This window comes from Olea europaea, chromosome 18 (genome assembly GCF_002742605.1).
Source record: "Olea europaea var. sylvestris chromosome 18, O_europaea_v1, whole genome shotgun sequence".
Taxonomy (NCBI): domain Eukaryota; kingdom Viridiplantae; phylum Streptophyta; class Magnoliopsida; order Lamiales; family Oleaceae; genus Olea; species Olea europaea.
Genome location: NC_036254.1, coordinates 6,209,869 through 6,227,649, shown reverse-complemented (window position 1 = coordinate 6,227,649; position 17,781 = coordinate 6,209,869). Strand labels below are relative to the sequence as shown.

General features: G+C 35.5%; 1 protein-coding gene across 5 annotated transcripts in view; it reads right to left on the bottom strand.

Annotated features, from left to right (window-relative positions):
* LOC111367296 (vacuolar cation/proton exchanger 2-like) overlaps positions 1-16,600 on the bottom strand; it is a 23,394-nt gene extending 6,794 nt beyond the window's left edge. For 3 of the 5 annotated variants that reach the window (XM_022988098.1, XM_022988102.1, XM_022988103.1), the window contains exons 1-7: positions 15,839-16,600; positions 15,013-15,203; positions 14,633-14,845; positions 14,025-14,159; positions 1,930-2,046; positions 1,732-1,785; positions 1,368-1,484 (exon numbers count right to left, since the gene is read on the bottom strand). In XM_022988098.1, coding sequence (XP_022843866.1) covers positions 1,368-1,484; positions 1,732-1,785; positions 1,930-2,046; positions 14,025-14,159; positions 14,633-14,845; positions 15,013-15,135 — 759 coding nt within the window. In that variant the 5' untranslated portion in view covers positions 15,136-15,203; positions 15,839-16,600. The remainder of the gene's footprint in view (positions 1-1,367; positions 1,485-1,731; positions 1,786-1,929; positions 2,047-14,024; positions 14,160-14,632; positions 14,846-15,012; positions 15,204-15,838) is intronic. The other 2 variants (XM_022988099.1, XM_022988100.1) reach the window with 2 other exon arrangements.
* Positions 16,601-17,781: the final 1,181 nt, after the last annotated feature.

Here is a 17,781-nt window from a genome sequence, read left to right as displayed (position 1 = left end):
TATATATATATATATATATATATATATATATATATATATATATATTTCAATATAACTTCCAATTTGACCACAATTTTTTTTTTTTATTAGAATTACGTATTGTCCAACCTAGGTAGATGAGTAGTAGAGGTATTTAATTATTTTGGTTTCATCATGATTATGTTTGGCAGCCACCACAAGTCCTCTTGATTATGATCTGTTAATAAATTATAATCCAAACACAACCCTTTTTCATTCTTTCAATACTACCTTTTCCCATTCCAAAAGTTGTCCAAATGTGTTCTATCAACATATTATATTAAATAGGTAATTATGACTTGAAGATAATCAAGACCCTAAAGTAAGACCTACTTGACTAGTAGGCCACCTATTGTACCCAAACTCTATGGTCTTTTCAACTATAAAACGTCATGTCAAAAGCCTCATTATTGACCACAAATGATTTTATACATACCTGGAGGAATGAAATCAAAGGCAGATAGAAAAAGGAACAGAAAACAATTTTCACTGCATTATTTTACATTCCTTTACAACTTTTCAAATCTATCAAGGTAAGATATTTTTGTACAAGTGGTTTGTTTTCGTATACTTTTATATTCAATTGAATACATGAAATCCTACGGGAATTTAAGATGACCTAAGAAGGATGTGTTGCTTGGTCACCAATATACTTCGTAAGAGAAGAGTGGTATGAAGTGTATATCTATTGTTATATAATTATCTATGGAAATCGCACGTATCTTACTTGGTATTTTTTAAATACTCACTCTTACAAAAAAAATTTACAAGTTAGTTTGGATCGATTGGAACTATGGCAAGATGGTGATGCGAGATGTCCAGAGGATTTGAAGAAATAGAAATATTAAGTTTTTTTATCTCCTAGTTTATTAGTTAGTTTTATCTATTCAAAGACACGTTTATTAATTACTTAAATGATTGTGTTTAAATTTTTAGAAACTCGGATTCCACATTTTTATTGATATTTGTAGTTGAAAATCAAGGAATTACTTTCACTTAACAAATGCTGACATTTTTTTGAGGGGAGTCATCGTTAGGGTACTCTCGTTCCCCCTTTCTAGCCCTTGTTACTTTAATTCCCCAACCTACGAGCTCCAGCCTTCACCAATCTTTATCTTGATCTAATGAATGCTAACCTTTGGAAATGAAGATACCTAGAGGAAAAAAAGGATGCACTTGTATGCTTTTGTTAAGAGTGGTTAGCGTTCCGACCTTCGGAAATGTAAGTACCCAGGGCCAACAATGGATGAGAATACTTTATCAAATAGTGTCCCAAAAGTTATTGCACAAGCGTAGAAGTAATTTTAAATTATCCACCTGAATGGCGATCAACAAGAAAGAAACCAAACCTGAAGCATAAATGCCACCACTAATACTGTGGTAAGTAGTATAGTAGTTTCAAAAACATGGAAGTTTAAGTCCATAGGCTTCCCCACGATCCAACCAGCAACTGCAAAGAATGGAATCTGCATCGTCAAATAGTGAAAGAAATATAAGTTCGCTAAGATTTATAAATTCCCATAACTGCAAAAACTTTGACTTGCTAGCCGTTCATCACCTACCTACAAAAACAAAGTCGAAATTCCAACATAAATTGGGAAATGAAGAACAACAGGTTTCATTGTCTCGTTCTTTGGCTAAAGGACTTTTAACAATGATACACTAAACCATTAAGCAATTAAAGATTAATAATGAGGACCTGCAAGGCATTACCACAAACATTGATATCTGGGTGGACGATCCAATTGCAACTCCAAGTGTGAGATCCTGTAAAGTGGAAAGTCATAAATATTATTCCGCCAGTAGGGTGGTTTGAATTAACAAAAATAAATAACCTGACATGGATGGTTAATTGAATAGAAACACAAAGAAGAAATGGTTGGGCAGTTGCTATGATTTTGCAGGACTCACAAGCTTGTCTTTCATGGCAAACATTACAGCACTTGCATGTTCTGAAGCATTGCGCACAGATGGAATCAAAATGACACTAATATAACCCACTTGCATGTTCATTGAATCAGATACTTCCTGAAAATTTAACATCAACCCGGTCTGATCATCAATTTAAACAAACTGATGATTGTCCAACATTTAAATGATTACAGAAAAGAACTCCCACACATCAAATATGGAATGTGCAAAGAAAAGTGTTAAAAGATAAATGAATAAATTTGAAAAGGCATGGTGCAAAATGAAGTCTGGAAAGTGATTTCCAATCTTCTCTAGAGAAGAATCTAAAATTCTGATTTATCTTCATGACAGTAAGTATAAGCAGAATATATATTTTTAATTAATACATTTCAATAGAAAATTGAGTGTGTGCCCTTCTTTCCTTGACCAGTCAGGGACACTTAACAATCACTAGGCATAGACTATAAAATCTTCATATTAACAATGTGAAGAAGTTAAGAAATAGAACAATGCCACATCCAAGAATGTTTTCATCTGCATCACTCTCCCATAAAATGAAATCTTATACAGACAAAAGAAATTTGACATCAGATTCAAAATTCCTCAGTTGTAGGTAAAGCTTAGCAGGTCGGATCGAATTGAGGAACCAGTTGCTTACCGGGGAGCTTCTAAGCATAATATTTTGAACCCAATCACAGATAAAGGAATCATACTGAAGCGAAAGACATAGGGCTGTCTCGAGAAGATCTTTGATCCAACTGTTGCATAAACTCACTTCTAGGTACTAATAATCAAGGAAGACCCTATAATTGTGATGAATTGATGAGCACAAAATTATAAGCTGAAAACAGATAATATCTCTTCACTAGCTCGATGGGAAATATCCAATATTACTATTTTAGAATATACTCATATGTGTATAGTCATAAACTATGATGTTCAGACTCAAGTTCGGGTGTCGGAGGGAGTCAGATTCTTCTCATTTTAAAAATTAAGATGTAGGGATACAGTTAAAAAGGTGTTGAGATTCTCTTTCTTAAAATTAGTGATTGAATAGTTGTAAGAATCCCTTGAGGATAATTAGTATGCTGATTTTGTGCATAATTTCTTTTATTACTAGGTTTGTACACTAAAAATTGTAATTTTAGTATTCAATGAACATATAGAAATACCATCCACAAGATGGTATCAGAGCCACCCACCATTGAAACTTGAAAAGAAATTCAAAAGTTTGAATCTCTGAAACATTGAAAAATTAAAAACCAGTCCTTGAATTTATTATTATTATTATTTTTCAAAATTGAAACCAGAACGGAATTTTTAAGAATTTGCCACCACCATATCGGATTCAAACGTTCCTAAGCCATCAAAATTTCTGCAAATTCACTATGTCAACGCGTAGTGTAACACCTCGAATTTTTTTACTATTTTTCATATGGGGCCTAAACTTATTATTGGCCATTTAGCAAATGAAATAGTCCATGTCTAATCTTATTATCACACTAAGTTCAAACATTAAAAGATAAGCTCAACCCACTTATTCACATAAAATATTTATTTTGCTTACGTGTACTTTTAGAATTTATCGTAAGTTATTTTGGTCGAATATTTAAGTATTTTAGAAGTTGATGAAATATAGCAAATATTTTACTCATTTTGTAGCTCGTATTAAATAAAATAATTTATAACTAATAAAAATATTTTTTTACTAGTTGTATCCAGTGGCGGATCCAGAATTTTGAGCTAGTACGGGCGATCGTTGCCCATCGACCGTCGGCCTAATAAAATATCACAAGCTTGTTTGATGTAATATTTTTATTTTTTTGGGCAAAAAATGCATTTTGGAAAATAGTGATTTGATGGAAAATATGTGGTAAAAAATAAGGAAAAATTTTGAATTTCGTGTAATATTATTTTATTAAAGAATATATGGTTGAAAATAAAAGAGAGAAAAATATATTCTGAAATAAATGAGAATCAAGCAAGATCTAAAATTTAAGCATGACAATTATTTTGTTGAAATTCAACATATATAATTTTGTTAAAAGAATAAATCATATTCATTAAATGACATTGTTGCTAAGTTTTATATAATTCAAAAGAAGAGCACGGGTTCAAATCTTTATTGTTGCATTAAAACAAGCTAAGATCTAATATATATAAATTTGTTAAATCCATTATAATAACTCAACAACCGGCATAATGGTCAAATCATTAGTAATTTTAACAATAGCTTCAGGTTCGAATCCCCTCCTCATTCCATCAATTTTTGGTAAAAATGTTAAAACTAAAAAAATTGAACAATAAAAGTTGATTGATAAAGGATCGAACCTGGGACCTGAGAGATGTAAAAACCAGAACTGACCAACTTGGCCAGAAGCAACGTTTGAACGAAAAATGATTATAAAAAATATAACCTAAAAAATTCATCTATTCTCAACCAAAAAAAATGGCTGCAGTCGAATCCAGCACTTACGACCGCGGGTGCTTGCCAGGTGCTGGATCCGCTAGTGGTTGTGTCCGAATTATTTAATAGGAAAGAAGGTGTATTGTTGTAATATTTTATATATATAATATAATAACAAAGGCAATGACGGTTACTTGGAAAATTAAAGTTGATATTAGAATTTAATATAACTAATAATATTGATAATGAAAATTAAGTTTATTAAACTCATAAATTTCTAATTTATCTCCAAAAACATTTTGATTGAATTTTTAAAACTGAAGTCGTTTGATTTGATTGGAAGTTACATTTCAAAATTATAAATATAGGTCTTAAGGTGTTCCTGTTTTGTCTCAAGAAAATTTACAAGTTCAATTTCATACAAAAATCTATTTCCTCGTTTTTATACTATCAATTCAAGTCACAATTTTAGAATTTTGGTGACAATTGAGGTAATAATACATCGTGCAAAGTGGTAAATTTTTATTTCTTGATGTTTATATAAATTTTGGCATGAAATATTATAAGGCCTTCGGGTCGAATTATATGTTAAATCCTTCCAGATAAACCATTTTCAAGTATGTTAAATCCTACAGGATGGATATTTGGGTCAGTTATGTTAAATCCTACGGGATATGGAAATTCTTAAGAAACTTCTTCAGCTCTAAATCTAAAAAATGTCGATAGATTACGTCAGTTTTATATTTATATCATGTTAATAAGAATGTAGACGTATTCTTACTAGTGTTTTTCAAAATACTAACTCTTATAATAACTTTCAGATAAGAACGAGTCATGTGGACGCGTGAAAGATTGACCGAGTAATGCTTATAGGGTCGTTAAATAAAGTTTCCGAAAAATATAATTGTCAACTTTTATTTGAATAATATCTTTATGTTAATGCACGTTATTTAATATTCTTAGAGATCCAGCATTCGATATTTTATGTTAAATCTTAAATAAATATTTAGGAATGGAGTATTTCAAGAATTATATTTAATAAGAAAATTTTATTTAAGCTGTTATTTTATCATTATCGAATTATCGATCACATTTTCAAATTTCAACACTTAATATAAGTGTGTCGAAATCCCTAATTGATTGAGTAAAGATTGTCTTTTATTCCAATTACCATAGATAGGATATTGTGTTTTATTAAAATTGTAAGAGATTTATTTTTTCCTTTTCCATATATTCTCCTTGTACTATAAAAAGTTCAACTTACTGTACATTATGAGTGAGGAAAATAAAAGTTCTCTCCTGAGTTTTATCTTCATGGTATCAGAGCCAAAGGAAAGTTTTACCAGCTGTGATTTTTTCACTCGGACCTTCGTTTTCTTTTTGTGATCAACGTCTTCCTCTTCGGTTGTTGGTAACTATGTGGATTCCGGCCTCAAGTTTGTGTTTTTCCGATTCTAGTAGCACCGTTCGACATTTTCTCTCGAAACCTCAGGTCGAGCTCTCTTCAACCAGGTTGGGACGCATTTTCTTCCGATCATTGGCAGCGTCGTCGTGTCGTTTCCGTCTCCTCTCTGTGTTTCTCAGGTTCCAATGACACTAGTGAAGATATCTTCGATGACTTTTGGTCGGTCTTTGCCATTGGTGGCTTGGTTCACTGCCGTTCTTCTTCAGGTGTAGTTTGTGATTGTGTGAACGAATTTTTTGTTTTCAGTGGACTCTCTCAATTTTGGGCTTGCATTTACTATTAGGCGTTGGATTCTTCAGATTTTTAGCTTGCCTCTCTGCGTGGTTTCTTTTTAAGTAGATTTGGGCTAATATTTGTTGGGCCTAAATTAGTTTGGGCTGCCGTATTTTTCTTCTTTTTGGTGGATTAAATTTTTTTAGGCCGATTTTCATCATATCACATGAGATATCAGCTTCATTAGCCCACAAATATAATTTCTTTAGAGCCCGAAATTTTACCGCACCCCTTAAAGTGCCATGGATTATTGACTTAGGGGCATCCGATCATATGACAAATTCTTACAATTTGTTTGTTACATACTCACTCTGTGCTAGTAATCTTAAAGTTAAGATTACGGATGGTTCTCTTTCGACAGTTGCAGGAAAATGGAGTATTCAAATTTCTGACTCTATAACTTTAAAATTGGTCCTTCATGTTCCAAATTTATCGTGCAATTTACTATCTATAAGTCAGCTAACAAAAACTTCTTACAAAAATTTATCGATTTTCAAGTGATGGCAACTGACCTTAGGATCTATGTCTATCATGTCCTCATGCCTCCAAGCAAAGACATCGAGATTCCTACATAGGAAGAAGTCCTTTAGTTTCTCTTTCAAATCATTGGATAAACCCTTGCCCACTTTCAACATCTTAGTGGGGTCCCCAGGGTCCACCGAGAAGCTCTCGAACTCCTCAACTGGGATTGTCTAAGGTACATGCTCAGTCACGCGAGGGTCAATCTTCTCAACGATAAAAAGGGGTGTTATTTTATGTTGTTGTTGCTACCTTCCTTGATGTGCTGTTAACCAAGAATTACCTACAAAACCATACACCGCAGGCCCAACACAAACATTGACTAGCAATCTATAATACAAACAGCCTACAGCCCTACAGTAGCCCTTTCACTCAAAATCATCTAACTCAAGCCCAATTTATTCAGCCCAATTCATGCCTAGTACCCAGTCTATATCTATCTTACACAACCCCATCAACCCTTCTCTTCCATTGTCACTTCAGCCCACCTCTGCGAAGTCATTTGTCGCAGCAGCCAACATCCTGTTCACATAGCTCTCGCGCCCATAGCTTCTTCCCCTCCACTACCACATCTCCAGTCATCACCCAACCTCAATACGCTTCCTACCGGCAACACAACACCATGCCAGAGCCACATATTCTAAGCTAGCAAACCACTCTACTACGCCCTCAAGCCATCAACCAACCACCACCCCCACTCGTTGCCACATCACAGCCAAACACCACCACATCCTATTGAAAATTGAAGAAGAGAGGAGAAGAATAACAACTAATAACCAGCAACAAAATACTGCAACAAATCTGGAACAAAGTGAACGCGAACAAATTAATGTAACACCAAAAGCTTGAACATGATATCGCTGCCCTCAAACTGTATTTGTCCCCTCTCCTTTGTATGGATGCTTCAAGGGATCGCTGGCAAATGGATCGTAGGATTATAACAAGCCTTGTCAGAGAATAACACCAAAGCACAAGTGTTATCTCCCAAAACTTGAAGAACACAATGAGGGTTTTTGAATATGAATAAAATCAGAATTGGATCTTTGTTTTGGAATGATAATGTTTCTCAAATGTTTTTCAATCAAATTTGCTAGGCAAGCCTCAAATGCACGAAAAGGTACCAAAACATGAGCCAAAAAGTCACCAAGTTTGAATTGGCAACGGCTAAAAATGGGGAAAAACGGTCACAAATTAATACCGTGTGGCCGCACGGGGATTTAATTCCCTGGAGAGAGCCGTGCAGCCGCACGGCATTTTTCTTGTGCGGTCGCACAGGCCAAATTTTTTGGCCTTCATCCGTTTTTTTCTAAACGCCACACTTTTTTATTTTTGAACAATTTCTCAACAATCCCCCACTTGTTCAAAACTCAATAAGGTCTAAATTCCAAATACGCGATACTCATGCCTAAGGATTAGATATCTTTCGATTTGAATCTATCCATAGTGTAATTCCTACAAAGTAAAGTCAAAATCAAAGGTAGCCGTAGCTTTGAACCAGTTATTGCATATGACAATACCGGTAAGAACACACACATGAGCATCATGTGTTCTCAAGTTCCTCAATCTCGCTTAGTGCTTTTTATGGCCTTATATTTATCCTTGTTAACAAACTTTTAAGAGAGAAACTCTAACTCTCAACTGAGGCGACACCACCTCGAAGTTTGTATAGGTAAAGTTCTTCCAGCATCTTTGTTACTTTTAGAGATGCTTGTGTTTTAGCATTGAACTTTATTAAGATCTCGAGGCTCAATCCTCACTTCAGTAACAACCAACATTATTTTTTTTTAGGATAGGATTATCGCGAATTTTTATAATGCTGCAACTATCCACATATCGATTGACTTGTTGTTACCCTTTGAACCTATGGATTACCCCTTTGAGTAAGCGATGGGTAGGGTTGCCATCATTGGTGAATCTTTACGGTTTCGGAGTTTCAATCCCATCCTATTCGAAATAGATGCCACTAAATCTCTATTTAGTGGTTTAGTTAAAGGATCCGCTAGATTCTCTATAGAATTAACATAATTTAGGGAAATTATTCCATCGTCGATTAATTTCCTTATGTAGTCGTGTCTTAGACTCGTATGTCTAGACTTCCCATTATATAACTCATTGTATGATTTAGCTAATGTGGCTTGACTATCACACATGATAGGTATAGAGGAAATGCCCTTCATTCCCAACGGTATCTCATAAAAGAGATCCTTAAACCACTCAGCCTCTTTCTCGGTCTCCGACAACGCTACAAATTCGGATTCCATAGTTGAGTGTGTTATGCATGTTTGTTTCTTTGACTTCCAAGAAACTGCACCTCCTCCTAGAGTGAACATCCAACCCGATGTGGATTTACTTTCTCCCGTGCTAGAAATCCAACTAGCATCGATAAATCCTTCCAACACAGCCGAAAATTTAGTGTATTCCAAGCCTAAGTTCTTGATCTTCTTTAAATATCCAAGAACTCTTCCAATAGCCTTCCAATGTTGATTGCTCGGATTGCTAGTAAACTTACTAAGTTTACTTATTGCATAGGCTACATCCGGTCTTGTGCATTGTACTGCATACATAAGACTTCCTATGACACTTGCATATTCCAATTGAGCAATCGCCCTTCCATCATTCTTTATTAATTTCATGATCGGATCAATTGGGGTACTGTACTCTTTTACGTTCAAATGTTTGAACTTGTTTATCACATTCTCAATATAATGTGATTGACTTAGATAATAACCCCCACTAGTCTTTGTGACTTTAATACCCAAAATGGTATCCACTTTTCCAAAATCCTTCATTTTGAATGTGGAAGATAGAAACATCTTTGTTTCTTTTATTCCGTTCATGTGATTATTAATAACCAACATATCATCAACATACAAACAAATAAATGTCACACAATCATTACATATTTTAGAGTATAGACATCTATCCACACTATTATGTTTGAAGCCGAATGATATAATTGCTAAGTCAAATTTCTCATGCCACTTTTTAGGTGCCTGTTTTAGTCCGTATAGCGATTTTACCAACTTGCACACTTTATTTCATTTCCAGGTAGAGCAAATCCTTTAGGTTGCTCCATATAGACCTCCTTATCGAGATCTCCATTTAAGAATGTCGTTTTGACATCCATTTGATGAACTTGCAAGTCATAAATTGATACGAGTGCGAATAAAATCCTTATTGATGTTATTCTTGCTACCGGAGCATAAGTATCGAAATAATCAATTCCTTCTCTTTGTCGAAATCCTTTGGCTACTAATCTAGCCTTAAAAGTATTTAGGGTACCATCTACGTTATATTTCCTCCTAAATACCCATTTACATCCAATAGGTTTGGACCCAGGTGGCAAATCGACAAGTTCCCAAGTATTATTTGACATAATTGAATCTATTTCATCTTTAATTGCATCTTTCCAAAACATGCTATCACGAGAAGTCATAGCTTCCCTATATGTTTTAGGATAGGTTTCAACTTGCAGAACAAATGGAATTATTCTTTCAACATTCATCTCATTTCTTTCTATTGAATAAAAGGAAATAGGTTGAGAATCAATTTCATCCCGTCCAAAAGACTTTTCAATCCGAGTTCTTTTGTTTCTTCGTGGTTCACTTGATTCTTCAACATCTTTTGAAGACGTTTTACCTTGTGTTCCACTAGGGATATCTATTTGATTTTCCCTTATTTAATTATCCGAAGATAGCGAATTCTCAAATAACTCCACATCACTTGATTCAATTATTACATTGGTCTCCACGTTCAACAACCTATAAGATTTGCTATTACTAGCATATCCTATAAAGGCACACTTTATGCCTCTTAGACCCAACTTGGTCCTATTTGGGTTCGTGTTCTTGCGATAGGCAAGACACCCCCACACTTTGAAGTATCTAATGTTTGATTTTCTTCCTTTCCACAATTCATAAGGAGAAATCTTAGCATGTTTAGAAGGAATCCTATTCGATATTCTTTTTGCACTTAATAAGGCTTCACCCCACAGATTATATGGCAACTTAGCATAAGTAAGCATGGCATTAACCATCTCAACTAATGTTCTATTCTTCCTTTCAGCCAAACCATTTTGTTCGGGTGTTCTAAGTGCAGACCTTTGGTGAATTATGCCATGTTGTTCACAAAATGAATTAAAATCACTAGGAAAGTATTTACCACTCCTACCACTTCTTAGGGTCTTTATTTTCTTGTCTAAGTAATTTTCAACTTCATTCCTATAAGTCTTAAACATATTAAAGGCCTCATGTTTATGTTTCATCAAATAGACATATGTAAATCTAGAATAATCATCAATGAAAGTTATGAAATACCTATTTCCACCTTTTGTTAGCATGCCATTCAATTCACATATATTGGAGTGAATTAATTCTAATATACTAGAGGTCCTCTTAACACTTTTGTAAGGCCTTTTAACCATTTTTGATTCTACACATGTTTTACATTTTATGGCATCATTTCCATCATAAGAAATTAAGTCACAACTTTTCATACGTTTCATAATACTTTTACCTATGTGACCAATCTAACATGCCATAAAGAAAAGGAATAAACCGTGTAAGCAAAATTAACTTTATTTATTTTATTGTTAATAGTACATAGCTTGACCATTCCTTCACAAGAATAGTCATTTCCAACAAATTTTTCGATGAGGGATAATACAAGTTTACTGGACTCAAAGACACTTTTAATGCCCGATTTTCCCAAAAGATTTCCACTCACTAGGTTCCTATTCATATCCGGAACGAGTAGTACATTTGTAAGAGTAACGTTTTTCCCGAAAGTGAAAACAATGTCTACATTTCCTTTTCCAATCACTTTGGATCGCACCTCATTACCCATTTGGATCTCTTGGTCTCCATCCACTCCATTGTATGTTTTGAATAAAGATTTGTCATATGATATATGTACCGTGGCACAAGTATCATACCACCAGCCGGGAGCCTTTCCTTTAATAGCATTTATCTCGCTTATGGTGGCCACAATCCTTTCTTCTTGGATGGAATTCACATTACCTTCGGAGATGTTGTGTTTTCAGTGTCTACGATCTTTTGCGTAGTGTCCAGATTTTCCACACACAAAGCATCCTCCTTTAGTCTTCTTCTTGAACTTATTAATGCTCTTTGAAGGTTTCCTTTTGTTGGATTTTGGCGGTTTGGATTTCTCTACAGCATTTGCTTTGAAAGTGCCCTCATGAGAATCATTTTTGTAACGCATTCTCGACTCTTCCTCAATCCGAAGATGTTTTTGCAATTGTTCCAGAGAATAATCTTCGGAACTATACATTATTTTCTTCCGGTATCCTTTCCAAGTTCCGGGAAGTTTGGCAATTATAGCCCCCACTTGAAAGGTCTCTGGTATTTTGATTTTTACCGCCTTCAACTTATTGACAATCACTTTCATTTCATGTAATTGGGGTAGAAGGGGAATACTTTCCAAGAACTTAAAATCAAAATATTTAGAAATTATAAATTTCTTGGTACCTTCTTCCTCCGTTTTATATTTGTATTCCAAGGCTTCCCAAATTTCTTTCACCGATGTTGTGTTTGTATATAAATCATACAAACGATCCGAAAGTGCATTGAGAATGTGACCACGATAAATAAGTTTATCTTCTTGGCGCTTTGTCTTTCATTTCTAACGGCTTCAATTTCTCCATTTGTTGGTTCTGGTAGTGGCACCAAATCCGGATCTAGATTATAGAATGTCTTTAGTGCAGTAAGAAGAAACTTTAATTTGTCTTTCCATCGCGTGTAATTCGTTCCATCGAACCGGTCCAACCGCACGAAATCTTGATTCATTAATTTGATTGTTGCCAAAGTTGTCTCGTTCTCCCTTGCCCAATTACAGTTTGAGAATGTTGGAAATTGATGAAGAGAGGAGAAGAATAACAACTAATAACCTGCAACAAAATACTGCAACAAATCTGGAACAAAGTGATCGCGAACAAATTAATGTAACACCGAAGGCTTGAACACGACCCCTCTCCTTTGTATGGGATGCTTCAAGGGATTGCTGGCAAATGGATCGTAGGATTATAACAAGTCTTGTAAGAGAATAACACCAAAGCACAAGTGTTATCTCCCAAAACTTGAAGAACACAATGAGGGCTTTTGAGTATGAATAAAATCAGAATTGGATCTTTGTTTTGGAATGATAATGTTTCTCAAATGTTTTTCAATTAAATTTGCCTTCAATAGAGATCCACTATTTATAGGCAAGTCTCAAATGCATGAAAAGGTACCAAAACATGAGCCAAAAAGTCACAAAGTTTGAATTGGCAACGGCTAAAAAGGGGAAAAAAGGTCACAAATTTATACCGTGCGGCCGCGTGGTTATATTAAATGGGGGATTTAATTCATTGGAGAGAGTCGTGCGGCCGCACGACATTTTTCTTGTGCGGTCGCACAGGCCAAATTTTTTGGCCTTCATCTGTTTTTGTTTTTTTTTTCCAAACGCCAAACTTTTTTATTTTTGAACAATTTCTCAACACATCCCAGTTTGCCACTGTCTCCTCTACATCTATGTCAACCACTGTCCAACAACCACTCATAAATCACAATACAAAACAACCCACTACCCAAAATTTCCCTTCACACCAAAACTCGATTAAGACTGCCATAACAATCCCTTCTCTCGCTACAACCATCGACCAACATCGGCAAAACCAATCGTCACTCCTGCCGTCGCCGTCGCCGTCGCCGTCGCCACCACTAGCAGGACCAGAAGCATCAACCAACATAAATCACAATTAACAGCCTCCTCTTCTCACACCGTCACCGCACCAGAGGAACAATCATCACAAACTAAGTCCACTGCTGCTTTTACAAGACGCAATTGAAGTGACTTCTAGAGCTGAAGACATCGGACACTAAGGATAGGACACAAACTGGCCTGGGATCCACATGTTAGCGACTCAAACAACTAGACAATAGGAGTCCTTGATCTCTATCTATTGTTGGTTTATACCACTTTTCATTTTTTGTCATATGTTTGCTTGGGAATATCTACGAATTTTTATATGAATGATTTTGGATTAGGTGATAGTTAAATATTGGTTTAATATATAGTGAACATAGTACAATTCATAATGGTTATTTGATACATAGTGAAAATAGTACAATTCATTATTTGAGAGAGCTAATCGTTCATCTAAAGAAATTTTTACTCAACTTTGTAAAAGTAGTGGCTTTACTAAATTACCCTTTTCTTATGATGCAAATGCAATACATGTGTCCATTTAACATAAGAACCTAATAGAATGGACAAAAAAGATCAACTTTGCAAAAAGGATTAAATGAGGTTGTAAATGCCAAATATAAAATGATAGGAATGTTTTATGCTAATTTACCCCTTTCTTTTTTGTCTTCTTTTTAGAGGGGTGGGGGTACGTGGGTGGAGAGAGGTTGGAAGGAATGTGGTAACAACCTGTATTCTATCGCCGAGATATGCAGACAGAACTGACATCCAACATGTCAAAATAGCAACCCAACCTATTGCTTCCCATTGGGTAATCTCCCGGGGCTCTTCCTCATCAGAATCTTCTTCACCATTGTCCTTCGCCTATGATAAATGAGGGAGAAGTTGTGAATCAAATTATGGACTATGATCAAACCAAAAAAAAAAAAAAAATGTGACGTGTTTATTATGAATAAGGGAACAATCTTCCTTTCATAGATAGATTACAAGAGATAAGCTTATTCACAATGACCCAGAGATAAGCTTTATCACAACAAACTAAATCTATAGTAGAAGATAAGTTACAACAAAACAAACTATATCTACATATATACATCTAGATTTCGAGGAATCTTAGAAGATAGACTTTACAACAAACTTTTCCTAAAAATTAGGTAACAATCAGATCCGAATTTATCAGATTTGATCAAGATTCTCAACACAAATGCATAGTTGCTAATGCATACAATGCTTTGGCTAATGCATGTGTTATGAGCCAATTGAGTTCCAACTTTGGTAACGTTGTGAACTCTAAGAATTTCATGCGTAGCAACAAAGATTAGATCTTAGATACTCACCTCATCTACAGAAATATATAAAATTGGTTTACTCTTGATCTGAAAGAAAAGAAAGCTTCCATATCCAATCAGAATTATACAGCTGCTAATTCGTGAAAGAGCTAGTTCAGACTTGAGTGTATGCATTTGGGTATGTGTAAACTGCAGCACTGATGGAAATAAAATGCCCATGAAGGCCATTAATGATAATGCTGAGGTCATATGGGCAGCTACCTGAAACATTTTAACACATGTTAGCATTTCTTTACTGGGGCTCAGGCCAGTACACAGGTAGTCACAGTGGATTGCGGCTTCATGGACAAAGTTGACAACATGAAGAAAGAGTCCACTTCATTGAGGTTTCAAGTACACATGTTAGTCGGAGTAGTGTGATCCACTACCTTACTGAATCTTTGTTCTTTTTGTCGATGAACCAACCCACCAAAGAAGAGCGCACATCCAAGCACCAAAAGCATATCTGCCAATATGGAACCCAATAACGACTGCTGAATGCCCCTAATCATCCCGTTCTTTGATATCAAACTTACAATATCAGCAGCATTGGCAAAGGCAGCACATATAAGGCCTCCCGCTGCAGATTCAATGAAAACAACATTCATGATGAAGCAAACAAATTTATGCTAGTCTAATATAAAAAATTTCTGTAAATATATCATAAGGTGAAAATGTAATAGATCAAAAGAATGTATAAACATCCTCGGAGTTCTTGTATCATTGGTCTGGAATGAAAAGATTATTGAAATGTGCCAATCAAAGATATGGTACAAGTTGATGTAGTGTATACTAAATATACATGTTTCCGGTCCCAGGTGAATTGCTATAGCCAAGTCAAACTATGACATTCAACTATTGGGAATTAAAGTATTGAATAACAGAAAGCAAAACGCAGCTTTTGCAAAATTATTTTCGAGAAGTCAACTTTGGTAACTAACACTAAAGTTCAGTCAAGTTAAGAATAAAATCAATTGTAAAATACTAAGAGAGAATTCTTGTTATTCTTATTCTCTGAATGAAGGAAAACTGTAGGAATCTTAGATCAATTGTGGGATTATTGTATTTTATGTTTATGGTATAATTATCATTAAGTTAGGAAAGATTTTTTCTTCCTTAGAGTATTATTTTCCTTTTTTACAACCATCTATTGTGTATAAATTGAGGCAGGTTGTATTGAAAACATATTAAGAAATAAAGAATAAAATTTCTCACACTTTGTCCATATGGTCGGGAAAAACTAAAACTGACAATCAATGGCTGAAAACACAGCTAACTGTAAGGAATCAGTCTTTTTCCGAATCAGAAATCAGTGAGGCCGACCCTGTCACCACCGTGCATTCAATTGGAATTGATAGTTCCTCCTTCCAACTCACCGTGGAAAAACTCAATGGTACAAACTACAAGGAATGGGCTCAATCCATCAAATTGGCGGTCGACGAGAAAGGAAAAATTGGTTATCTTACCAGAGATGTGAAACAGCCAATGGATGCAAACCTCCAATAGAAATGGAAATCTGAAAATTCCATGGTGATGATGAGGCTTGTTAACACGATGAAGCCATCAATAGGCTAGATTTTTCTCTTCATGACTACTGTGAAAGACATATGGGATGCCATTCGAGAAATGTATTCCGATGCAGAAGACTCATCACAGATTTTTGAAATTAAAACAAAATAGTGGCAGGCAAAGAAAGGAGAAAGGAACGTCACTGATTACTACATGGAAATGACCACCCTTTGGCAAGAATTGGATTTCAACGTTGATGAACAGTGGGACTACCCCAATGACAGTGCTCGATACAAAAAAAGGGTAGAGAATGAACGGGTATACGAATTCTTGGCTAGGTTGAACCGGGAGCTGGACGACGTGAGATGACGTATCCTTAGTCGCGACCACTACCACCCACAATCAACGTCTTCGCTGAGGTCAGACGTAAGAAAAGTCATCGGCAAATCATGCTGAAGAATGGGTCGTCTATTGTGAATGGGTCTAGTGTGCTTAGAAGGATCGACCCTTCTTTTGGATTCAATTGGGCTGTCTGGGCCTAAATCTAGTGGGCCAACTGGGATAGGTGGGTATGGACCAAATGAGGCTATTGCTAGATTTAAAAGACATTCTTATGATGGGCCAAAATCTATTGGGCCTTATTTGGGAGTTCAAATGCCTAGAGGAACACCTAAAATTGGACCGGGCCAAAAACAAATAAAGGGTCGTCCATGGTGTGTGACCACTGACGGAAACATGCACATAAAGAAGATACGTCCATTGGAAACCAAGACAGAAAATACTAGAAATCACAACTATCAAGTTACAATTAACTCTACTGAAATATAAAATTCTACTCCGAACGGTGCATTTAGTCCTGAGCAACTAGAACAGCTCTACAAAATGTTTTCCAGTTTTTAGTCACCTAGTTCGTCAAGTTCCTTAGCCCACAAAGGTAATTTCTTGAGAGCCCTAAACATCACCACACTCAACTACCATGGATTATTGAGTCCGGTGGGTTCAATCACATGACAAGACTCCTACCATTTATTTTCTTCTTACTGATCGTGTATGGGCAATCCTAAAGTTAAAATTGCAAATGGTTCCCTATCTCCAGTAGCTGGAAAATGAAGTATTATTAATCACTTTCGAACACGTACTACATGTCCCGACTTTATCATGCAATCCATTAGCCAATTAACAAAAAGTTCAAATTGTTCAGCTAACTTCTTTCTTCCCATGTCTTTTAGGACCTATCATCAAAGAAGACGATTGGCAGTGCTAAAAAGTGTGAGGAACTCTACTACTTTGAAGAGGTTAATGTGAGTGAACAACGTCAATTTGCTAGTTGGGATAGTGAACTTTTATGGCATTGTAGAATGGGACACCGTAGTTTTCAATATTTAAGACGTGTTTCCTTCAATATTCTTGAATAAAATATCTTTTGAACTTATTTGTGAAAGTTGTGGACTCGCAAAACATCACCGTTCTTCATTTCCAAAATCTGTGTACAAACCATCTCGACCACTTCGCATGATTTACAGTGACTTATGGGGACCTTTACGAACCCCAATCGCACTTATGCAAAATGGTTTGTCACTTTTATTGACAACCATACTCGGATCTGTTGGGTCTATATGCTCAAAAAAAAAAAAGATCAAGGTTCATTC